Consider the following 26,475-nt stretch of genomic DNA (forward strand, 5'->3'; position numbering starts at 1 on the left):
ACCCCCCCAGGGAGTCCCAGGACCAAACGCCCCAAATCAGCAAACGTAGCCGTTTGTAACCCCGGAGGTACATACACAGCCACGAGCGACACAGTCCTGCCCTCCCATCTCCCCACCAGCACCACATATCGCCCCCTATCATCGTGAAGCACCTCGTCCACTTCCAATGGGAGAGAGGCCCTAACCAGAATGCCCACTCCCCTAGAGCCAGAAGTAAAACCAGAGTGAGCTGCAAGGCGATAGCCCCTCCTATTTAGGGCCTGGAAGGAGTTCCCAATCAAATGTGTCTCCTGCAGGAAAACAATGTCGGGCGAGGCTCGTTTCAAGAACTGCAACACCACCCCGCGCTTGATCCTGTCCCCCAGACCGTTCACATTCCACGAAAGGATTCTCAATCCCCTACCCCCCATCCCACTCCCGCACATGATACCCACATCCTGGAGAGCACAACCCAGAGAGTTCAGCAGAAAACTTCACATTGCCTTGCAAAACAAGAAAACAACCATCCCCAACAACCCCCCTCCCCCACAATCCCAGAACAACAACCCCCCCCTCCCTGCACCCCTGCTTGAGCCCAAACAGCCCCCCCCAACTTGCAGTGTGCCTGTCGCCCTAACCTATACCACAAAAAGAACCCCAGAAGGAGGAAAGGACCCCAATAAGCTCCCCACAACCCCCAGGCACTTGAAGGGCATGATGTACCAGATTAAAGTACAATTGAGCCAAGGTACAAAACCTCGCCAGTCTAGTCAATCGCCAGGAACCAAGTTCTAGTCCCGCTCCACCACATCCCGTTCGTTATCCGCCGTCCGACTGTCTCGGTCCTGTCCCCGCGGCAGAGCATCCAACCAGTCTCCAACTGCCTCCGGCCGGTCAAAAAAGTGGGAACGACCCTGGAACTCAACCCGCAACCTCGCCGGGAACAACATCGCGTATTTCAACTCCATGTCTCTCAAGCGCCGTTACACACCCAAAAATCCCAGCCGCTGTTTCTGGACCGCTTGCGTGAAGTCCGGATAGAAACTGACATTGGAGTTCTCAAACTTCAGCGGCCCTGCCACCCTCGACGCCTGAAGGGTAGCATCTCTATCTCGAAAGTTGAAAAGTCGGGCAATTATAGGCCTCGGGGGAGCACCCACTTTGGGCGCACCACCCGGAATCCTATGGGCCTGCTCCACTGCAAAGAACTTGCTCAATCCCTTGGGCGCGAGATGATTGATCACCAGATCCTCCACAAATAGATCCGCGGCAGATTCCTCCGATCTTTCCGGCACTCCGATGATACGAACGTTATTCCGTCTAGCCCTGCTTTCAGAGTCCTCAAGTCGACGATCCGTCTGGTCACTGGCCAGCCGCAGCCGGCGGACCTCCGTCTGCAAGGACCGCGTCCAATTTATGCGCCAGGGTATCAAACCGCTGACCCACCGCAGTCTTCATCTCCTCAATGGTGCCCATAACGTCCTGCAGGGTCAATTCTGACGATGGGCCCGAAACCTCTTTAGCCCTCTCAGGCGATTTATGCAAGCCACTGGGGGATCCCTTCAGCTGCGCATACCGATCCATATTGTTAGCCTTGATTTTTTAACCAATCAGAATGCTCTCTTTTTTGTGTTTTTAGATTTGCGGAAACTTGACACTCCCATAGACACAGTTCTACGGTGCTGCAACAGTCTCACAAAAATTCCAGATACTAAGCCCTTTTGGGTGCCTGAAAGAGATACTATAACTCGTAGACATTTCCTGGGAGAAATGTGGAGCATTTGTGAATCCCTGGAGACAATTAGAAAGACTTCATTAGGGTTCTGTGACCATTATATTCCACTGTCAAATAGTTCTTGTACATGTATTACAAATCACTTGCTAGAGGAGTGCCATAGCAGAGACCACTTGGTGTTTTGTACGCTCTGTTTCCTTTTTAGGGAGCGCAAGCTTTTATCCAACTTTAACTACTGCTTCTGGGCAGACTGACCAGCACAGAGAAAATCCAGAGGAAGCTGTACAGGATACCAGTTTAGATCAGTCCAAAGAGATAAGGTCTCCACCCTAGTCTTCCATGTGGCAATTCTCTACCACCCATGCTGGAGACAAAATGTATCTTCAAAATATGTCACATGTAAGTTACTTGACAAGCAACTCAGCCCAGAAAGATATAGGAAATACTCATTGGAACATCACTGATGTTTGAACTTTAAGGCAAATTATTGTTGCCAAAAAGAAGAGGGACTATGAAGAGGTTGCATTTACATCTGTCAACGCATTACAACAAGCCTTCTGTTCTGGTGACACATTGCAAAAGGAAATCCTGCAGCAGAAGAAGGTTAAAGGTGATCCATGCTTCACTCCTATTAGTTGCACTGCCTTGGCTGCATGATGGTGACCTTCATTAGAGAATAGAGTGCAAGAGCACAAAGAAATTGAGCCCTTCGATGTTCTATGCAAATTAGCCCGCAACTCGAGAAATCCATCCTACTGAAGGATATGAAACAAGCTTAAATATCACAGGAGCATGGAGCCCACTATAGGAATACTAGACTTACCTGTGGGACTATAATAACCAGCATGCCACTGAGCATCAGTGTAAGCCACGCCCACTCAGGGTGGTCACAATTAAATAAAAGAAGAATGTTGAAACAGGTGAGCGTTTCTTTGTGCCTCTGTGTAGCCCATGATTAAGAGGTGTGGTTGCCTTGAAACGCGTAAGGCATGGATGTAATGCAGGATTGAAAGAAAGCAAGCTGCAGAAGGCATACAATACCTCAGGGTCAGAGCATCATTGTGTGCCCACTCAAGGGCAAGCACTTTTGGTGAAACCATATATAATATATATATTACCTACTGGCGGTCACCAGTAGGTAGTTATAGTTAGGACCTCATTTCTATTCAAAAAGCGTTTTTTCTTTTGCCAATGTCTTTGGCAAGGTTTTATGAATCTTTGCGAAATTTTCAAGGCTAATGGTTCACTCAGGTCAGCTCCTGTCCTGAAAGTTTCAGGGTGAATCGTCAAGCGGGGGCCGAGAAAAAAGGGGATCCCAAAACGCGTTTTCCCCATGTTAATTTCCATAGGAACTTTAGACAAAGTTACAGCCCGAACTGCTGAACAGAATTACACCAAATTTGGCAAAATGGGTAGGTCTTGGTCCAGAAAGCGTGCTTTTTTAAAAATGATTAAATCCGTTCAGTAGTCGCTGAGAAATTAAATAAATAAAAAAATACATATCTGAGCACCGAGGAGGATTTGCGAACACTCCTGAGCACGAGTTTCATTTTGATAACCAGCCAACACTCCAAACCAGAATGTGTTCGCAGCCATCTTGTGACTCGGTAACCGAGTCACAAGAAAACAGTTTAAAAAATGATAAAAACCAAGAAAAGGTGGCAGGGTAGAAATAGGCCTGCTCCGGGGGTCCCACAAGGACCACCAGGTCAAGAAAAAGCTGTGTGCACAAATCCGGCCGAGAAAATTTAAAAAAATAAATCGCTGGCTACAGCGCTTCGTTTTCTATAAGTCCTTGGGTGGGCCAGGTCCCGGGGGCAATGTGCATTTATGAAGTGGGGGCCCCCGCAGTCCCGGGGACCGCCACCTCCCTGGGGCTAAAATAATGAAATAGCATGGGGGGCTCCTGCCCCCCATGCTGCCCCGAGGACCACCACCTCCCTGGGGCACTTTTACTTTTTGTGTGGCGAGCCTCGTGGGCCCCCCCAAGCCCGGGGAGCACCACCTCCCTAGGGCAACATAAATTAAAATACGGGGGTCCGTTTTGTGGATGACCACCTCCCCAAGGCTATGCAAATGTTGGGAGGGAGGCCGCGCGGCCCCCCTCCTGGAGCCCTTGATGGTCCTGGGAACTGCCACCCCCAGGGCTGGATCCTGCAATGTGCCCACCCCCAGACATTCCTGCTTGCTATGGCAGGGTGGGAGCACGGCTCCCTCACTCTCATAGCAAACACTGCTTTGCTTCGTTGAAGCAAGAGCATAAAACTAGCATAAGTTGGGAAAGGTTGAATGTCATCTGTGATTTTAAAATGGGGAATTGTAATTCATATATAAGTGATATGTTATTAAACTAAGATTTCCCAAGTCGGTACTATCTTTTGAAGTGGTGTGTTCTTAAAAAAATGGTGGTATTTTTATTTGCAATATATTTTTGAACTCCCGTGTGGAATCGCAGCCCCATTGCGTTTTTGCACTGTGGAATCACGACTCCAAACAATTCCATAACCAGTTTGGGCACTATTAGAAGTCAGTTAGTAAGGGTTAATATGTGTAACCAATAGAAATGTGTTTTACAATTTGAAATTATGTAGAAAGCAATGTGATTTGTTACTTAAATTTATGTGTGTGGAGAAACAAAGGGAAAGTTTGCCATTACTAGTTTTATCTTGTTGAGGAAGGTGCATTACATTGATTGTGTGCATAAGAAAATCTTTTATGAGTTTCTGATATTTCATATTTTACAAATCAATTTGGAAGGTCAGTTATGTATTTGTTAGGTGTATTATGTATTAGCTTTATTTTTAAACTTGATAAATTAGTGAATAGCTGTGATGTTTGAAATATATTATTAAATGTAGAGATATGTATTGTAGTTTGTTTTATTGTAGTTAAATTTTGTTTGAAATAGATTTTGTATAGTAATATGTGTATATTGGAAGATGGCATGGTGATTATGGTAGTTTGTTTTAGTGTGTGCATATGTACATTTGTAGTATACTGCATACTTTTAGGTGCTGCTTTCAAATTGGATGTGGAGTCTGTCAAGTTTTAAGGTGTGCATGGACTTCTGTCTGAAGTATGTCTCTACTTGTATATGTATTTTCATATGTCTTATACATTTGAAGGTCCATGATGTATACGAGGTGTTGTTGCTTTTTATGTGGTAGGCTCAAGACTTTGAGTAGTAGTAGAATGGCGAAGATGCAGCATAATAGTGTGGCTTAAAAGATGTTGATATAAGGTATTAGTGATTAAGCTTCTTTTATTAAGTCTCTTGAGAGGTACAGTTGAAATATGCCACATAATTGTTGGTGTTTGTTTGAAATTGGAAGTTTGTTCTGTGAATTTTTAAGGTGTTGATAGTGTTATGGTACAGTCATATGCATGTATGCTTTTAGGAATATGGGGAGACTGTCAGCAAAGACATGTGAAGGGTTCCTGCTTTGTATTTGGGTAGGAGTAACATTATAAGTAGTTTTACAATGGTAAAACAGCATCACAAAAGTGAGGTTTAAGATATGTTTGTAGAGATATTATTTATTATAGTAATTTGTATGATGTGTGGAAAGGTATATTTCATATATACCACATAATTTTCAGTGGCTGTTTGAAATTTGTAGTGTAGTCTGTGAAGTTTTGAGCTGAGGGTGGTGTTGTGACTGAGGTATGTCTCTACTTGCACATGTATTATGGTATGTGTTATGCGTTTGAAGATGATAGATGTATAAAACACAGGTATACATTTATCTGTATATTACTTTTATATATGATGCTGCTACCAAAAGGTACAGACATATGCATGCATGCTTTTAGGAATATGGTGAGACTTACTGCAGAGACTTGTGAAGGGTTGCTAGTTTATATTTGTGTAGGTCCAATAGCATAGGTAGTTGCAGAATGGTGAAGCTGCAGCTCAAAAGTGTGGTTTAAGATGTTGGCAGATTAATTAGTGAGTTTGTATGAGTCTGTTAAAAGGTATGGTTGAAATATGTCACATTATTTTAGGTGTATATTTGAAATGAGAAGTGCAGCTTCATAAGTTTTAAGATCTGCATGGTTTTGTGACTGTGGTATGCCTGTACTTACAGATGTATTTTCATATGTATTATGCATCTGAAGATTTAAAAATACAGGTATAGATCTATTTGTATGTTTCTTTTATATATGATGATACTAGGAAAAGGTAGAGATATATGCATACATGCTTTTAGAAATATGGGGAGACTTTCATCAAAGATAAGTGAAGGGTTGCTTTGCTGTTAGCTATGCTCAATACTTGATTAGTACTAGAATAGTGAAGCAGTAGTAGAAGAAAAATGATGCCGCATAAATCTAGGTGTGTTTGAAAGGTAAATGTACTCTGTCATGTTTTAAGACCTTCATGGTCTTGTGAGTGTGGTTATGTTTCTACTTGCACGTGCATTATACTATGTGTTATGGTTTTGGCAATAGGTATACATAAAACATGCATGTTTTTAGGAATATGGTTAGAGTTATGGAAGAGACATGTGATAGGTTGCTGCTTTATGTTTGGCTATAGCCAATATTCATAGAATGGTGAAGCTGTAGAACAAAAGTGAGTTTTAAGACATGTTGGCAGAAGAGATTACTGATTAGGCTACTTTCTATGAGTCTGAGGATAGGTACACTTGAAATACACTGCAGAAATGTAGGTGTGTCTTTCAAATGTAAAGTTCAGTCTATTTGTTTATTTCTTTTATATATGATGATGATTTCAAAAGGTAGACATATATAGTAGCATGTATAGTTTCAGGAATATGGTGAGGTTTATAACAGACTCATGTGTAGGTAGGTTTGATGCTTTATTTTGGGTACGCCAAACGCCCTGAGTAGTTACAGAATTGTGAAGTTGCAGCACAAAAGTGTAAACCATGTCATAGACCTCACTTTTGTGCTGCAATTTCAGTATTCTGCTACTACTCAGGATGTTGCACTCCTCCAATCATTCAGGCACTCCCACAGTACTACTCCAATCACCCAGGCAGTACACATACACTTATAAAATCACCCAGGTACTTTCTATGTACTCCTGTAATCTCCCAGATATTACCCCTGCAATCATGGAATCACCAGGCATTACCTATGTACTCCTCTAACCCCTAGACATTACTCATGCAATAATGCAATCACCAATGTGTTAGCTATACACTGGTTTAATCATCCAGGCACTACCCTTGCACTCCTCCAATCACCCTGTCAGGATCTATGCATTCCTTCAATCACTTAGCTAGTGCCCATGGACCTATAAAATCACCCAGGCACTACCTTTACACTCCTCCAAATCAGTGAGGCAGTACCACAGTAATACTCCAATCACCCAGGCAGTACCCATGCACTTATAAAATCACCCAGGCACTGTCTATGTACTCCTGTAATCTCCCAGATATTACCTGTCAACTCATGCAATCAATAAGACATTACCTATGTACTCCTCTAATCCCCCAGACGTTACCTTTGCTCTCATGCAATCACCAATGAATTAGCTATACACTGGTTCAATCACACAGGCACTATCCTTGCAGTCCTCCAATCACCCTGTCTGGATCTATGCACTCCTCCAATCGCATAGCCAGTACCCATGCACGTATGTAATCACCCAGGCACTACCCTAGTACTCCTGCAATCACCCAGGCAGTACCTTTTTTCTCATGCAATCACCCAGGCATGGCTGCTACACTGCTTCAATCACCCAACCACTACCCCTGCAGTCCTTCGCTCACTCAGCAACTACCCATGTACTTATATAATTATCCAGGCACCACCTTTGCACTCTTCCAATCATGCTGGCACTATCCCTGTAATTATGTAACCTCTCAGCCAGTGCCCATGCATTTATAAAATCACCCAGGTACTACCTTTACACTGCTCCAATCACTGAGGCAGTACCACAATACTACTGCAATCACCCAGGCAGTACCGAATGACTTCTAAAATAACCCAGGCACTTCCTATGTACTTCTGTAATCCCCAGACATTACCTCTGCACTCATGAAATCACCCAGGCATTACCTTTGTACTCCTCTAATCCCCCAGACATTAGTCCTGCAATCATGCAATCACCAATGCGTTAGCTATACACTGGTTAATCTCCCAGGCACTACCCTTGCACTCCTCTAATCACTCAGCAAGTGCCTATGCACTTATGAAATCACCCAGGCAGTATCTTTACACTCCTCCAATCACTGAGGCACTACCACAGTACTACTCCCATCACCAAGACAGTACTGATGCACTTATAAAATCACCCTGGCACTTCCTATGTACTCTTCTAATTCCCCAAACATTACCTCTCCACTCATGCAATCACCAATTCATTCGCTGTACATTGGTTTAATCACCCAGGCAATACCCTTGCACTCCTCCAATCACCCTCTCAGGATCTATGCACTCCTCCAATCACTTAGCCAGTACCCATACACGTATAAAATCACTCAGGCACTACCTATGCACTAATGCAATCACACAGGCACTACCCTAGCACTTCTCCAATCACCCGACAGTACCTTTGTTCTCATGCAATCACTGAGGCACTATCCCTGCACTCCTCCAATCACCCTGTCAGGATCTATGAACTCCTTCAGTCACTTAGCCTGTGCAAATGCACTTATAAATTCACCCAGGCACTACCTTTACATTCCTCCAGTCACTGAGGCACTACCACAGTACTACTCCAATCACTCTGGCAGTACCGATGCACTTATAAAATCACCCAGGTACTTTCTATGTATTATTGTAGTCCCCCAGATACTGCCCCTGAACTCATGCAATCGTGCAGGCATTACCTATGTACTCCTCCAATCCCCCAGACATTACCCCTGCACTCATGCAATCACCAATGCATTAGCTATACACTGGTTCAATCACCCAGGCACTACCCTTGCCCTCCTCCAATCACCCTCTCAGGATCTATGCACTCGTCCAATCATTTAGCCAGTGCCCATGCACTTATAAAATCACCCACTCACTTGCTAAGTACTCCAGTAATCCCCCAGATATTACCCCTGCAGTTATGCAATAACCCAGGCACTACTTATGTACTATCCCTGCAGTCTTGCAATCATGCAGGCTGTACCTATGCACTCATGTATTAACCACAGCACTAGCCTTGCAGTTGTAGAATCACTCAGGCTCTACTGTTGCACTCAGCTATTCACCTAGACACTACTCCATGACTCATCTATTCTTTCAGGTGCTATTTATACACTTATTCATGCACTCTACCTCTATGTGTGCATCATGCAATTAGCCAGTCACTACCCATCTTCTCCTTTAATTACTCAGTAACTACCCTTGCACTCATACAATCACCCAAGCACTACCCATGGAATTATGCGATCACTCAGGCAGATCTATTACATGTCTCAGTTTCTAGGTTTCTCTATATTCCAGAAATATTGTTTATATACATTTTTTTAAATATCATGATGATTTGAGAAGTTATAGACATATGTATTCATGCTTTTAAAAATATGGAGAGACTTATGGTTGAGTTATGTAATAGTCTGCTGCGTTATATTTGGCCAGGCCCAACACTCATGCAGTTATAAAAACACCCAAGTACTTCCCATGCTGTCTTCCAATGTTCCAGTCACTACATATGCACTGCTGTATTCACTCAGACATTACTGCTGCACTCATGAAATCACCAAGGTATTACCCATGCGCTCTTTGACTCATGTAGTCACCACTCATGCACTTATATGATCACCCAGGCACTACAGTTGCACTCCTTCAAGGCGCTACCCTTGTACTTATGCAATCACTCAGCCAGTAGTCATGCTGTTATGAAATCACAGAGGCACTAACTTTCCACTTATTTATTCAGTGAGGCACTACCTCAGTAGTCCTGTAATCACCCAAGAAATACCCATGCACTTATAAAATCACCCAGTCACTTCCTATGTAGTCACGTATATCCCCAGATATCGGACCAATGGAACAACTATCTCGACCACTGGTGTAGGAAAGATGCTCTATGTAAGTCTAGAGATGGAAGTTGGGACTGTCAAGCTTCTTGGATCATTTTGAACCTTTATCAGAGGAGGTTTTTGGTGGACTGGCCTTGGGTGTTTCCTCCGGATCCCCTCTGGATCCTCTCCCCCATAAAATCTGGAAGGAAGTTTCCTCTGACCTATTCCCTAGTCTCAGGCAGATTTGTAATCAATCACTCTCCAGTGGGGCTGTGCCATCTAGCTGGAAACAAGCTGTGGTTACGCCTCTTCTGAAGAAGGCCACTCTTGATCCTGCTCGCCCGGAAAGTTACTGACCCATCTCCCTCCTACCCTACCCAGTGAAGATCCTCGAACGCTGGGTCAGCAAATCCCTGTCCGTGTTCTTAGAAAGTAACAACAAGTGAACAAGTGAGTGGACGTTCAATTTGGCTTCCGTCCAGAACACGGTACAGAGTCTGCTTTGGTGACCGTGATGGACGATCTTCGTCTGTTGGCAGACAAGTGACATTCGTCAATACTCATTTTACTTGACTTGTCTGCCGCTTTTGACACGGTCAACCACAGTATTTTGCTGACCCACCTAGAGGAGATGGGAGTGGTAGGTACCGCTTTGGCTTGGTTCCGCTCTTATCTCTCTGGTAGGTGTCAGGCGGTGGCCCTCCCACCGTTTCAATCAGCTTTCACTAACATCTGCCATGGTGTCCCTCAAGGGTCTTCTATCAGCCCGATCTTGTTCAATATCTATTTAAGTCCATTGATTGATATAATTCAGGCTCAAAATGTGAAGCTGATAAACTATGCTGATGACACTCAGATTATCTTATCCTTGGATGGCACCCAACCCTCGGCTTTGGAGGATTTTCATGCCTGTATGCTTGACACTGCACAGTGGTTACGGTTGAATTTTCTACAATTTAACTCTGAGAAAACTGAAATCTTGCACTGTGGGGAAGGTTCCTCTACCTCTCCCTCACAACTTCTGGCTACTTGGAACTTCTACTCCTCTGGTCCCCGCTAAAACGGTCTGAAATCTGGGAGTCATGTTCAATGCCATTCTGTCATTGGAGTTACAGGTGAACAAAACTGTGGGGTGTTGCTTCGGTCTCATAAGAGCCCTGAGAAAGATCCTCCCACTATTACCTGCGTCAGACAGAGCATTAATAGTGCAGGGTGCTATTCTAAGTCGTCTTGACTATTGTAATGCTCTGTTGCTGGATACCACTAAATACCTGATCCAGCGATTGCAACGTGTTCAAAATATGGCGGCAACGCTAGCTCTGGCTAAACCTCGAGACTTCTCAGCCTCAAAATGTCTAGCTGAGCTACACTGGCTCCCAATGTTGCAAAGAGTACACTTTAAGTCCCTGTATTTAGTGTTTAGGGCCTTGCATGGTTTCGGTCCAAAACCATTACAGAAAGAATTATTCTGTTATACCCGCACCCAGCATCTTTGTTCTTCTTCGGCATGTCTGATGAAGGTTCCTAGGTTTAACAGAGTCAGACTGGGAGGAAGATCTTTCAGTACTGCTGCTTTGAGGCTGTGAAATGAATTGCCACTTGGTATTAGACAATATGGCTCCCTGTCCCTGTTTAGAAAAAGGATTAAGACATGGCTGTTCCCTAGAATTTGACTACCCCTGTACTCCTTCGATCACCCAGACACTAACCATGCAGTTATATAATCACTGAGGCACTACCCTTGCACTTCTCCAATCACAGAAGCACTATCCCTGTGATTATGTTATTACTCAGCCAGTAGTCATGCACTGATAAAATCACCCAGGCACTACCTTTGCAGTATTTTAATTACTCAAGCACGAAAACAGTACTTCTCCAATCACCTAGGCAGTACCCATTCATTTACAAAATCATTAAGGCACGTCCTATGTACTCATGTAATCCCCCAGTTATTATCCCTGCACTCATGCAATCACCCAGACACTACCTATGTACTCCTGTAATCCCCTAGATGTTTGATACCCCTGTAGTCATGCAATCACCAATGTATCAGCTATACACTGCTTCAAGCACCCAGAAACTACTCTTGCACTTTCCAATCATGCAGGCACTAACCTTGTAGTTATGTAATCACTCAGCCAGTACTTATGCACTTATAAAATCACCCATGCACTTCCTTTGCACTCCTCCAATCATTCAGGCACTACTTGAGTACTCCTACAATCACATGTATGATATGAATCACAATGCATATGCAAGTAGAGATATACCTTAGTTACAAGACATATCTCAATCACAATATAATGCAGGCCTTAAAAGTTGAGAGATTGCACGTTACATTTTATTTGGGTAGCAGTAAAAAATCCTTTAGTCGTACTCTATGATTCTGTTGTATAGGTTGCAATGTCTTCTAATTGTAGGAATTCTGCAGTGTCTGACATAGCTTTGAATGCAATTAAAATATTTCTTTATACATGACAATATTTGAATATAATTATTTTAATAATATTAAACTATTTAACAAAATTATTTAAAATTGTCTTTGTTTTCTGATATTCACCATTATTAGTAATGAAGATTGAGTATGGCAAGAAAAGATCAAAAGAAAAGAAAAGAAAAAAACCAGAACTATTTAAACAAAAGAGAAAAGCAGAAATTAGATGAAGTACAACATGTGACATTGAAGAGAAAGACTTCTGGTAAGAGAACAGAAGAATTTGTTACAAAACCTTTAAAAAACGTAATGATTTTTCAAAATGGAGTAAAGAGAAAGAAAAGTGTACAGCGAATCAGAAGGAAATGAAAAAAGGACAACATAATGGAAAATCAGGTTATGGGAAAACAATCTATCTTGAAAGAAGGATGAAACAATTTAAAGACATTAGAAAGAAAATGTATAAAAGTAGAGAACTACAAAATTATTGAAAGATTGCAAAAAATATAAAAGAAGATCAGCTTTTTATAAAAAAAGAACAAATTGAAAGTGTAGTTGAAAAGACTTTTTAATTGAAAAGAAAATTGTTTATATTAGTATTGGAACGAATGAAAACATTGAGTAACATAATGCATTTTATGAGAAAAGTAAAAGACTGGTTTATAGAACTAACTTTTGCAAAATCTTTTCTGGTGAATGGAAACACACTTCTAGTACGGAGCCTTTTTTTAATGAAAAAAGATATTTTTACCAAAATACTTTACTTCATGCAGTTGATACCAGTGGTCATTGTTATGAAGTTAAGAACGGTTGTCCAATTGAAAACGAAAAGATGGTTCCTAGAAATGTGGAAGAAGTAATAGCTGAAGAAGTTGAAGGGAGACGTACACAAGATCCATTGTATAAGTGGGATTGTAGTAGTACTTGTAGTATCCAACCGGAATCTATTGATATATTATGGAATTTCTTACGAGATTATGGTAAAAAGAAGTGTTAAACAGAAGATTAAGATGTTGCAAGGACTAGATCCTTGTAAAGTGAGAAAATATACTAACTTGCAGGGTCATTCTCTTGCTTGTCTTTCTAGAAAAGTGTGTCAAAGTACTTTTCATCATTTAAGTATGTTAGCAGTACATCATTCAGAAATGCGGACGTTAATAAGAAGATTATACTATGTAAAATGTCCTGCATTGTCTCTAAATGAAATAAACACAGCTCTTTTGCATGGTTCAGTGTTGGATGTAAAAAATGTTTCTGATGATTTAGAGTGTTGTTTCTTTGGTCCTCAAGAGGAGTGTAAAGAAAGTGAGAGTTTGATAAGTGTAGGTGTTGAAGAAGAGATGGAAGATATTACTACTATGAAGTTTTCAGAAGAAATTAAAAAGTTTAAGGTAGTTTCTTGTGAAAATCCAAACTATGTTTGTATTAGTTGTCGACGTACTCAATATAGAAGTCAAACTAGGAATGTTGATGTGTATTTAAAAGTGAAAAGGAAAACAATGATAACTAGGAGCAATTTGGTGCTTATTTGTTGGCGGAAGGTCGTTTTGAGTTGGGTAGTGATAAACGTATTTGTAAATATTGTTACAACAAATTAGAAGAGAACATAATGCCAGCTAGAGCTGTACATATCAACCTGGATTTGGTAGCTTTAAATACGTATAAGTCCATTCTTGTTCAATCTACGCACCAGTTTCAGGTTATAGTTCGTATGGAGCCTAAAACAGGTAAGCTGCCTCCAACAGCTTTACAAAGAAGTTTAAAAGGAAGAGTTGTGTATTTACCTTTAGATTGTAAGAAACATATTGAAACTGTTGGTGTAGAGAGAGAGGAAAGTGAACATGTAGTCATTCTAGTTAATGGTGTACCAACAAAGATCAGAAAATATGACAAGAGTTAGTAGATGTCCCCAACCTTCAAAAGGCTACATTACATCTTGTGCAAAACAATATTCATTATAAAAATGTATATGTGGAAAAAGAAAAAGTATCTTTAGAAGATGAAAGAGAAATTTCAACAGGCCAAATAGAAAAAGTGGATAACTCGAGAAGTGAAGACATTTATGAACATTATACATCCTCTACATTCAAAAGAATTGATAGGAAACACTATTGAATTATTCCAAATGAAGAAAGTGAAGGGAACTCCCATGAGTGTATGGGAAAAACGTTTGCAAGCTTGTTGTTTTCTAAAACTCTTCCCCACTGGAAAAGGTGGACGATATGATGAACGACCAGTAAAGATTCCAGCTTCAGAATATCGTACAACAAGATTGTACTCTGAAGATCCAAGATTTCGACAGAGTATTCCATATTTATTTCATCTTCTGTTTGAAAGTGACTTATCTGGACCTTCATATGCAGTGAACCACATATTACAAACAGGAGTTCATCTTACACATCTTTCTGCAAAAGAATCTTTGGACAAAGTTCAAGAAAGAGACGATCATTTAGTATCTCATTTCATTAATTTGATGGAGTGTCAACGTGGTACTAATGAGTATTGGTAGCGTCACCACGGAGAACTTAAATGTATGTTAAGGAACTTAGGAACACCTACGTGTTTTGTTACGCTTAGCTGTGCTGAGTACGCATGGGATGATTTACCTGAATTTCTACGACAAGCAAATTCAAATTTAAAAAGCATTGAATTAAAGACAGCTGGAGAACTGTGTTCCTTGGATCCTGTAATAGTGTGCAAATTTTTTAATCATAGTTTTCAAGCTATGATGTCTTTTATCTGCAATAAAAGTAATCCACGGCTTGGAGAAGTTATTGATTTCTTTTGGAGTACCAAGCTAGAGGTGCACCTCATATTCATATGCTGTTATGGATCAAGAATGCACCAAAAGTTGGAATTGATACTGATGAAAGTGTTTTGTCTTTCATTGAAAAATATGTTACCTGTGTCATTCCAAAAGAGGAGGAGAAAACAACTTGAGACAGCAAGTTTTACGGTTTCAAAGTCTTCAATGTGGGAAATATTGTCGACGGAAATACAAATCAAAGGGAAGATTTGAGAAAACGCTGTTTTGGATTCGGACGTCCAGTAATTTCAAGAGGAAGAGTCAACAGTTTCATGTCAGCAGTAAGGTGTACTATAGCTCGAAAATCTATGGAGAATACTTACAACATAAAAAGAACTGTAGATTCAAAGTATATTAATGACTACAATCCAGTGATTTTGACAATGTGGAATACAAATATGGATATCCAGTATGTTGCAGATAATTTGTTGCTGTTGCTCGCTATGTTACATCATATATAACCAAATCTGAAAAGACGGAGTTGAAAGAAATGTGCGAAGACATTTCACAAGAGAAGACTCTTATCAACAAATTGTACAGCTTTAGTTTGAAGATGCTTTCCCATCAAGATATTTGATCCTACGAAAGTTCGGATTGGTTGACCTCTGCAAGTTTATATTCGAAGTCAAGAGGAATCATTTGGGTAAGTCTAGGTCTTGCTGCAACAGGAAATTGAGTATTGAAATCTGTACAAGAAATTGAATGCTTAGCATTGAATGAACCAGAAAGTACAGATATTGTTAAAACGAATATGTTGGATACGTACTATCTTAAAAGAAGTCAACATCTGGGAAACATATGTCTCTATGAAGTACTGCAACATTACAGATTTAAGAGAAATGTTATTGAAAATATACATGAAAAAACATATGCAGTAATTGGATGTGAAGGGTGTTTGGTAAAACATGCCAAAGGAAATCTTATTAACCACAGGAAACTCACTTGTGAAACACCAGATAAAACGGAATTTTCTATTTGGCACTTCCGCAACTTTTCAAGCCCTCGTGTAGTGAAATGGAATTACTTAGAGATTTTGACTGCTATGAAGATTCTTTTGATGCATGTAAAGATAGCATTCAATGCACAATTTTCCCAAATGATCTACAAATGTTAAATGAAGAGATAGAACAAGAAACTGCTATTGCAGCTGAAATAGCTAGAGACAGTTCTCAAGATAGTCAAAGTTCTGCTCCACTAAGATCCATTAGGACAACCGATTTTTGAAAATGAGGCAGCAATAGCCATGAACGAAGTAGAAACGGCAATGCAATAAGCACAACAGGATATTATTGAGTTAGGAAACTTGGAAGAACAACTACATATTGAACAAAAAGAAATATATGAGCAAGTGACAGAACAGATACAGCATGGTTTACTGCATGAAAAAAAGAATGCCAATGCACATCATTTAAACCTATTTGGATGTATATCAGTGGTCAAGCTGGCAGATGTTTCTTAATCAAAGTTTTGACCAGTTATCTAAAGAAAAGCACTGAATCACATTTATCCTATGTTGTAACCGTTCCAACTGGGTTGGCAGCACACAACATTAAAGGGATTACATTAAATCGATTACTCATGCTACCAGTTGAACATGAAAATAAGTTGGAATATCACAAGCTATCTGGAGAAGTTTTTTATGAAGTCTCAAGAGTACTAAAGGAAATCAAACTTTTGATCATTGATGAGGTGAGCATGGTCTCAAACTTAATGCTTGCCTTTGTACATTTAAGAATGCAACAGATTTTAAAAACAGATTATGATGTTTTATTTGAAAGAAAACATGTAAGTGTATTCGGCGATCTACTACAAATTACTCCCATGAAAGGACAACCAGTTTTTAAAACACTTGTCCAGGAAGACACTAGGAAATCTTTGGGAAGTATTGGAAATATAAACATTTGGACTCAATTTGAATATAAAGAACTTCTCAAGAATATGCGACAAGCAAGTGATGAACATTAATGAAATATTATTCAAGATATAAGAATTAGTGTTTTGACAAAACATGGTAAAGAGCTTCAAAAAGTCGGCTTCTAACGGACTTGTTTCAAAATGAAAACATTGCACCTGAAATAATGTACAAAAAAATTGAAGAGAAGAAGTCTATAGTATGCCTAATGCCGACACTGCAAGTGTGTTCTACATTCAATCAAGAACTTTTGAAACTAGAAAACAATCAATAGTGAAAATGGAAACAATTGATAAAATAGAACACGAAGAAGTTACTATTGTTCTCTCAGAAAAATGACAATCAAAGTTGGATTCTTTGGAAAAGTCTATATATAGGGCTGCTGGTTTAGAAAAGACTTTATATGTATTTGTAAACTGTTGGGTAATTTTACAGCGTAATTTGGATGTAGAAAAAGTTCAGTAAATGGAGCAATGGGAAAAGTTGTTGGTTTTGTTCAGTATCAGAACAGAGATGGAATTGAATTTTTGAAGATTAAATTTGATCAGATTGAGAGGACCTTTTTGCAAATGGTGCATGTCACCTTATGGGCATTGACCTTTTTCTCCCCAGGTGGTATGGAGAAAAATGCCCACGCAATGCTTTCATGCCGCACCTCCAAATCTTCTTCCTCTTCTGGTGGAAGCTGCTGTGATGGATTTCCAGCTGCCATTTTTTGATGCAACAAAAAAAAATCAAAAAGATGAAAGACGAGTAGCAAAAGACAACAGGTGTGTCCTCTGAGATGCTCTTGAACGAATGAAAAAAAATGGGTGGGGTCATTCAATTTCTAGAATCAAAAGCTTCTTAACCAATGAAAGGCTTTCTTTTGAAGTCACATGGGATTCGCGCTGCCGGCGTGCAACCAGCACGCACCCGACACGAATTCCGAAAAATATATTTAAGAATAATATATCTTTATTACAATTACAGATATATGATGTTTAGAGTTATATTAAGTAAAACCCACAACTTTTTCAGACGGTTACTGGTGGTAACTGACTCTGACTAACCAGCCCTAGAGTCAGTGCTATGCTAAAAGACACTTAGAATACAGTGAAAACACCTACATACACTATCGAACACTATGCGTTGGGGTACCCCTGTGATTAGCATGACCTCCTCTGTAAGACCCTAGTACATAATAGGGAAGGGGGAATAAAACTACCTCTTAAAACGTGCCACGGGGCGCGTTTGCACACTGGTGAAGGGAGGCGGGACCTGAGGTGACATGTGTGCAAAAGTCCCCTTGAATTCAGGGTCCCTGGGGTCCAACTATCCCACCAATTCCCCAACTTAAAACGCGACATGGCGTGTTTGCACACATCACCTCAGGCCCCGTAACCTCCCTTCACCACTGTGTAAACACGTCCTGTGCCCGTTTTATGTTGGGAGATTAAGTCCCCTTGAGTCCTGAGGGTCCCTGGGGTCCAACTAGCCCACTAGATACCTCCAGTAAGTGCCACAGAGCTGCATTGCACAGAGGTGTAAAAAGGGGCGTGGCGCTTACTGGAGGTACCTGGTGGCCTAGTTGGCCCCCAGGGGCCATCAGGATTAAAGGTGACTTAATTCCCCAACTTAAAACACGCCACAGGGCGTATTTGCACACATGTCACCTCAGGCCCCGCCCCCTCCCTTCACCACTGTGCAAAGGTGCCCCGTGGCACGTTTTAAGTTGGGGCATTAAGTCCCCTTGAATCTTGAGGGTCCCCAGGGGCCAACGAGCCCACCACTTACCTCCAGTAAGCGCCACAGAGCAGCATTGCAGAGTGGTGGAAAAAGGGGCATGGCCTGGGCCACCACTCTGCAATGCAGCGGCGCTTACTGGAGGTAAGTGATGGACTAGTTCAATCAATCAATCAATCAATCAATCAATAAAGCATTTGTATAGTGCGCTACTCACCCGGAGGGTCTCAAGGCGCTTGGGGGAGGGGGGTCCGCTACTGCTCGAACAGCCAGGTCTTGAGTTGCTTCCTGAAGGAGAGGTGGTCTTGGGTCAGGCGGAGGTGGATGGGGAGGGAGTTCCACGTCTTGGCAGCCAGGTAGGAGAAGGATCTTCCTCCTGTTGTGGCTCTTCGGATGCGGGGGACGGCGGCGAGGGCGTGGCTGGTTGATCGAAGCTGGCGGGTGGGCGTGTAGAAGGTCAAGCGGTCGTTGAGGTATCTTGGGCCTTGGTTGTGGAGAGCTTTGTGTGCGTGGGTGAGGAGTCGGAACGTGATTCTCTTGCTGACGGGGAGCCAGTGCAGGTTTATCAAGTGTACGGAGATGTGGCTGTGTCGGGGAATGTCCAGGATGAGGCGTGCTGAGGCGTTCTGGATGCGCTGGAGTCGTTTCTGGAGTTTGGCTGTGGTGCCGGCGTAGAGGGAGTTGCCGTAGTCCAGTCGGCTGGTGACGAGGGCCTGGGTGACCGTCTTCCTGGTTTCGGTGGGGATCCACCGGAAGATCTTACGTAGCATGCATAGGATGTTGAAGCATGATGCGGAGACGGCGTTGACTTGTCTGGTCATGGAGAGGGAGGAGTCCAGGACGAAGCCCAGGTTGCGTGCGTGGTCTGTTGGTTTGTGTGCGCTGCCAAGGGCAGGGGGCCACCAGGAGTCGTCCCAGGCGGAGGGTGATGATCCCAGGATGAGGACTTCCGTCTTATCTAAGTTCAGTTTCAGGTGGCTGTTCGTCTTCCACTCGGCTACGTCTTTCAACCCTTCGTGTAGGTTGGTTCTGGCGGTGGCGGGGTCGTTGGTGAGGGAGAGGATCAGCTGGGTGTCGTCAGCGTAGGAGATGATGTTGAGGTTGTGTTGGCGTGCGATGGCTGCGAGGGGGCTCATGTAGACGTTGAAGAGGGTGGGGCTGAGTGATGATCCTTGTGGTACTCCGCAGATGACTTCGGTGGCCTCGGATCTGAACGGGGGTAGGTGGACTCTCTGTGTTCTTCCGGCGAGGAAGGAGATGATCCATTCCAGTGCCTTCTCCTGGATACCGATGTTGTTGAGGCGCTGCACTAGGGTGCGGTGGCAGACCGTGTCGAATGCTGCGGAGAGGTCCAGGAGGATGAGGGCCGTTGTTTCCCCGTTGTCGAGCAAAGCTCGGATGTCGTCAGTGGCTGCGATGAAGGCGGTCTCGGTGCTGTGGTTGGCCCGGAAGTCGGACTGCGAGTGGTCGAGGGATCCGTTCGTCTCGAGGAAGGCGGCCAGTTGTCTGTTGACGGTTTTCTCGATGACTTTGGCCGGAAAAGGAAGGAGCGAGATGGGGCGGTAGTTTTTGAGGTCGGTGGGGTCCGCTGATGGTTTCTTCAGTAGGGCGCTGAGTTCTGTGTGCTTCCAGCTCTCTGGGAAGGTGGCGGTGTCGGAGGAGGCGTTGATGATGTCCCGCAGGTGGGGTGCGATGACGGAGTCGGCCTTGTTGAAGATGTGGTGAGGGCAGGGGTCGGTTGGAGATCCTGAGTGGATGGAGTTCATCGTGCAGATGGTGTCTTCGGTGTTGACTGGGGTCCAGGCGCGGAGGGTGGTGGTGGGGGGCGTTGTTCCGGTCGTAGGGTGCGTTGGCTGTGTGCTGAAACTGTTGTGTATGTCTGCGATCTTGCTGTGGAAGAACGAGGCGAGCGAGTTGCAGAGGTCTTGCGAGGGCGTGATGTCGTTGTTTCCGGCGCTGGGGTTCGAGAGCTCTTTGACGATGTTGAAGAGTTCCTTGCTGTTGCAGGCGTTGTTGTCCAGTCGTTCCTTGAATGCGGATTTCTTGGTGGCGTGGATCAGCTGGTGATGTCTTCGAGTGGCGAGCTTGAGGGTGGTCATGTTGTCTGTAGTTGGGTCTCTGCGCCAGGCTTTCTCGAGGGCCCGGCAGTTCTTCTTGGAGCTCTTGAGTTCGTCGGTAAACCAAGATGCTTTCTTGGTGCCGGGTCTGGCGGGGGGGTCTTCAGTGGAGCGAGGTCGTCTGCGCAGTTGCTGATTCATTTCGTGAGGTTGTTGGCAGCTTGGTTGGGGTTCGCTGATCTGGTGGGGGGTTCTGGCTCAGGGATGTGGTGAGCTGGTCGGCAGTGATCTTGTTCCAGCTTCTGCGGGGGACCAGTTGCGGGTGGTGGTGAGTCGTGGTCCTTCTGAAGCTGAAGTGGACGCAGCTGTGGTCTGTCCAGTGGAGTCCGGTGGTGTGGCTGAAGGTGATGTCCTTGCTGGAGGAGAAGACGGGGTCGAGCGTGTGGCCGGCGTGGTGGGTGGGGGTGGTCACCAGTTGCTTGAGTCCGAGGTTGGCGAGGTTGTCCAGCAGGTTGGTGGTGTTGCGGTCGTTGTTGTTCTCCAGGTGGAAGTTGAGGTCCCCGAGGAGGATGTAGTCAGCGGAGGGGAGGGCGTGCGGGCTGATGAAGTCGGCGATGTCTTCGCTGAATTGTGTGCGAGGTCCCGGGGGTCTGTAGATGAGGGTGCCTCTGAGGGTGGTCTTGGGGTCGGTGTGGATCTGGAAGTGCAGGTGTTCGGCGGCGGTGAGGGTGTCTTCGGAGTTGGTCGTGATGCGGATGGTGTTCTTGTGGACGATGGCGATGCCTCCTCCATTCTGGTTGGCGCGGTCCCTCCGGGTGATCTCGTATCCGTCCAGGATGGCGATGGCGATGTTGGGTGCTGAGGAGGCGTTCATCCAGGTTTCCGTGAGGAAGGCGACATCTGGGCATGTGGCGTCGAGCAGGTTCCAGAGTTCCACTGCGTGCCTGTGGACGGAGCGGGTGTTGAGCAGGATGCACTTCAGGTGCTTCAGGTGGTTGCTGTTGGTGCTTGGCTTGGCGGGTGCTTTACGGGTCCGGATGCAGGAGAACTTGCAGGATTGGCAGGTGAAGGGTCCGTGGGTGCGTCTTGGGGTGGCTCTGCAGCAGCCGGGGCTCCGGCCGGTGTTGAGTGCGATGAGAGTGGCGGCGTTGTAGGTCTTGCGGGTGGGCTGGCATCTGCGGGGGCCAGGGGGTCTGGTGCTGGGCGCGGGCCAGGCGTGGACGGGTGCAGACGGGCTTGCCTTAGGCACGCCTTTGGCTGCGCGGCCTCCATATTAGTGGGCAAGGGAGGGAGGAGCAGCTGGGAGGTGGGAGTGGGGCGGCCAATAGGGTGCGAGGGGGCGGAGCTACGGGACACGGAGGCCAATAGGGTGCGAGGGGGGCGGAGCTACGGGACACGGCGGCGGGAAACGGGCGGCGAGGGGGAGACGCAGGGAATGACAGAAGAAAAAAGGGACACAATCTGGGCACCAAAGGAGAGGGGAACAATCAAGGCAGCAAAATACACAGGTACAGTGGGGGAGAGAATCACTCACTCGTGGGTACAGAAGAGAAGGAGGGCACAGTCACTCTAGCGCAGGCAGACACAATGCAGCAGAGGTCAGTGGTCACACAGGGGGCTGCGTGGCGCTGAGGGGAGCGACCTGCCTGGTAAACAGGGTCAGAGGTCGCCCCAGGGACCCTCAGGATTGAAGAGGAATTAATTCCCCAACTTAAAACGCGCCACAGGGTGTGTTTGCACACATGTCACTTCAGACCCCGCCCCCTCCCTTTACCACTGTGCAAACGCACCCCGTGGCGCATTTTGAGTTGGGGGATTAAGTCCCCTTGAATCCTGAGGGTCCCTGGAGTCCAACTATCCCACAAGGTACCTCCAGTAAGCGCCACAGAGCTGCGTTGCAGAGAGGTGTAAAAAGGGGCGTGGCCTTTGAACACCTCTCTGCAACGCCGCTACCTGGCGCATGCTGGAGATTCCTGGTGGGCTAGTTGGCCCCCAGGGACCCTCAGTATTCAAGGGGAATTAATTCCCCAACTTACAACGCGCCAGGGGGCGCGTTTGCAGAGTGCTGCAGGGAGGGGCCGGGGCCTCCGACACGATGCCGGTCTTTTTTTTTAATTAATTTTTTTCAGATGGGGGGCTGTGTGGCCCCCCTTCCTTTCCTATTTTATTGGCCCTGGGGACCCCATCCCCCAGGGCCTGACCCCTATTTAATATTTTATTTTAAATAATTTGAAGGGGGCCGCGTGGCCCTCCTCCCGAGGCTATATTCGGCCCCAGGGACCCCATCCCCCGGGGCATGGTCAGGTTTTTTTTTAAATTAAATTATTGGAGCGTGGCTGCGTGGCCCCCCTCCTCAGGCCATTTATGGCCCCGGGGACCCATCCCCTGGGGCCAGCCTTTCCGTGTTTTTAATGTTTTTTTATTTTATAATGGGGAGGGGGGGCGCGTGACCCCCCTCCCAGGCCATTTATGGCCCCGGGGACCCCATCCCCCGGGCCTGGCCTCTCGTTGGTGACAGTGGGGGGGTCCCCAATTCCCCCACGGTCGCGCCAGCTCCTTGTCTCCTGCGGGAGCCGGAATTGCTTTTCCACATCGAAGATGCAGCTCCCCATGTGGAAAAGCAATGTGGTTTGGATTTTGAAAGCGAGAGAAGGTTTCCTGCTCTCGCTTTCAAATCCCAAACCAGAGTTTGCAATGACAGGGCGGGAGCCGCGAGGCTCCCACCCTGTCATTGCAAACAGCAGTGTCCCGGGGGTGGGCACCACGGGACACTGCAAGAGCCGGCCCTGGGGGGTGGCGGTCCCCAGGGCCATCACTGGCTCCAGGAGGTGCGCCCCCCTCCCAACATTAGCAAAGTCCCAGGGAGGTGGTGGTCCCCGGGGCTCGGGGGTCCGTAACGGACCCCCAAATTTGCATAGTTAGTGCCCCGGGAGGTGGCGGTCCCCTTGGCATGTGGGGGGCTCGAGCACCCCCACACCGGTAGTTTTTTTCTTTTAAACAAGCCCCGGGGGTGGCGGTCCCCGGGGCTGCAGGGGGGCCGTGCGCCGCCCGCAAATATGTAAAGAAAGCCCCGGGGGTGGCGGTCCCTGAGGCTTAGGGGGCCTTGGAGGCCCCTACCCATTTAAAATACAAGGGGGTGGCGGTCCACAGGGCTGCGGGGAGACTGTGTGCCCCATCGCAAATATTTATAGAAAGCCCCGGGGGGTGGCGGTCCCTGGGGCTGCGGGGGTCCCCCTGGGCCCCCACAAATATATTTTTCACATGCCCCAGGGACTTGGCCCACCCGGGGGCTAATTAATAGCGAAGCGTGGGAGACAGCGCTTCTTTTTTTTTATTTTCGCGGCCGGATCCGCGGATCCTATGCGTATCTCGTGATTTTTTTTCTTTTAATTCTTTTTTTTGGCCCTGGGGATCCCTGTGAGACCCCCTAAGCAGGCCTAGGGGGTCAGGGTGTTTCTACCCTGCCCCCTTTTCTTGTTTTTCATGTTTGTTTTACTGATTTCTTGGGCCTCCGTTCTACCGAGGCACAAGATGACTGCCAAAACTTCCTGGTTTGAAGTGTTGACAGCCAATTAGAATGCAGCTCGTGATCGGGAGGGTGCGCGGATCCACTGCGCCTCTAAATATCGAAACTTTTATTTTTGATTTTCTCAGCAACTACTGAACGAATTGACATCATTTTTAAAAAGGTCGCTTTCTAAGCCAAGCAGTACCTTTGCCAAATTTGGGGTAAATCCGTTCAGTCGTTTCAGCTGTAGCTGTGTCTAAAGTTTCCTATGGGAAATAACATGGAGAAAACGCGTTTTGGGACCCCTCTTTCTTCTTGGTCCCTGCTTGGCGAATCACCCCAGAACTTTCAGGATAGAAGCTGACCGGAGTGGGCCATAAGTTTTGAAAATTTTCCGAAGATTCGTCAACCGGCGCCAAAGTTATTGGGAAAACAAAAAACGCTTTTTGAATAGAAACAAGGTCCTAACTATAACTACCTACTGGTGACCGCCAGTAGGTAATATATATATATATATATATATATATATATATACACACACACACACACATATATATATACATATGTGTGTGTGTGTGCATGTATCTATACGAAAGCATGAGAAGCATGAGACTTAGTCTAGGCGCATGAGAAACATTAGACTTAGTCTCAGCCAACTCAAAAAGCAAAATCTATCTAGTAAGATCTATTCTTTTTATTCATTTAAATATCACACAGTTCTCTTAGGCCCTTCACGCTTGCACACAAAAAATCAGCTGCTAATGCTGACTGCAAATAGAAAACAGAATGCAGATAACATAACTATGGTGAGAAACAATTTGTCCTGAGCACTGACATCAGAGAAGCAACACCTTTGGCTGATGAAATGAATCGCTTACCTGAGCAGGTGACTCCAGCGTCCTCTAGGTGGATACAGTTGTGTTGCATCCAACCATAGTGACTACACTCCGACAGGGAGGACTCTGTGCCCCTGCAGCTGACATCGTCTAGGAGAATGCTTCCATTGCCTTGACCAAAATAGGCAGAGCCAGGAGCTGAAACTGCCCAGCCACAGCCAATCTCTCTGCACACAACCTCTGCATCACTTAGGTCCCACAAGTCGTCACACACCGTCCCCCAGGCGGAGTTGTAGTAGAGCTCAACGCGGCCCGCACATCTGCTGCCACCGTTCTGGAGTCGGATAGGGTAACGCACTGGAGAAAAAAGCACAGGGAACCAGAAGGTGATCATGTTGACTGTCCAAAGTCATGTCTAGAATACCAAAGAGAAACTAAAGATTATAATTAAAGGTTATATCTTGACATCTAAAAATCCCTTTAACGGGAGTAATATTGTACTAAACCACAGTCACTAATTTTGAATCCGATTGAGGGTAAAAAAACTTGTTGTGAAAGCTATAAAATGCTGCAGAGCCTTAAAAACACAGAGTTTTCACCTTAATTATCCTGTTGACGAAAATGTTAGCCAGCAAAAGCAGCTCTCTATCAGTAACATCCCAGGAGAGAAGCATGTTTATAATTCTTGAATTGCATCCAACGGGTCCCTGGAGCTTTATAATGTACCTCTATTCCAATGCCCAATAAACACTGAGTAGAAGGCAGGTGAACCCAGAAGTTCTAGAAAAATACGCAATGTTGCCAACCATGCTTCCCTTTTGAAGCACAAGGAAATAAAATGTTCCTTACCTGTAACATGATTTCTCTAGCCTGAATAACTTCCAAAATCAAAGGCTACGTAGAGTGTCCTGTGAGTTTCAAACACAGATGACACCAAATTGTGAAATCTATGAGGTATTTTGTTTCTAAGCATTGTCCTTAGGATTGTCACAAATATTAACTATAAAAGAGACAAAAACATTGATGCTTCTTTTAAACCAGTTCAACTAATGTCAAAACACGAAAAAGTTGTTAGCAATGGATTCTGTCCCGTTCCAACTATCTTCTTTTAAGAGTGGATCAACAGGTATTTTGGCCCTATCTATGGACATGATGGGACAATTGTGAGTCACTGGTCTGTTGGATGCTGGTATTTCGGTTCAACCTTTAGTAAAAAACATTTGTTTTTTTGGAAGAGCCCAAATATTGAATTATTTTCTTTATCACTTTGATGTTTGATATTTTTATGTGTGCATATACTGTTTATTTAATGTATTTATCTTTAAAGAGTTAGTGTTTGAATGATTCAGTCGTCAGCCTTTTTTTTTTTAAAACAATCTGTATTTGCCCAAGATCTCAAGGGGTTACTTAGTTGCCCATGTTTACTGTAACTTTCTAAAGGTGGCATTTTCAGAATTGGGACTTAAAGTCCAACTTTAACAATAAAGGGGGTCTTAAATTACAATTGACTAGAGACCAAACATGGCACTTCTACCAATTTTCCAAAAATGTT

At 44.7% G+C, this 26,475-nt stretch overlaps 1 protein-coding gene across 10 annotated transcripts in view; it reads right to left on the reverse strand.

Annotated features, from left to right (window-relative positions):
* LOC146866846 (scavenger receptor cysteine-rich domain-containing protein DMBT1-like) overlaps window positions 1–26,475 on the reverse strand; it is a 1,139,300-nt gene that overhangs the window by 614,988 nt on the left and 497,837 nt on the right. For all 10 annotated transcript variants that reach the window (XM_085602006.1, XM_085601995.1, XM_085601984.1 and 7 more), the window contains one exon: window positions 24,966–25,280. In XM_085602006.1, the coding sequence (XP_085458132.1) occupies window positions 24,966–25,280 (315 nt within the window). The remainder of the gene's footprint in view (window positions 1–24,965; window positions 25,281–26,475) is intronic.

Source organism: Triturus cristatus, chromosome 1_2 (assembly GCF_964204655.1).
Source record: "Triturus cristatus chromosome 1_2, aTriCri1.1, whole genome shotgun sequence".
In the NCBI taxonomy this organism is placed as follows: Eukaryota; Metazoa; Chordata; class Amphibia; order Caudata; family Salamandridae; genus Triturus; species Triturus cristatus.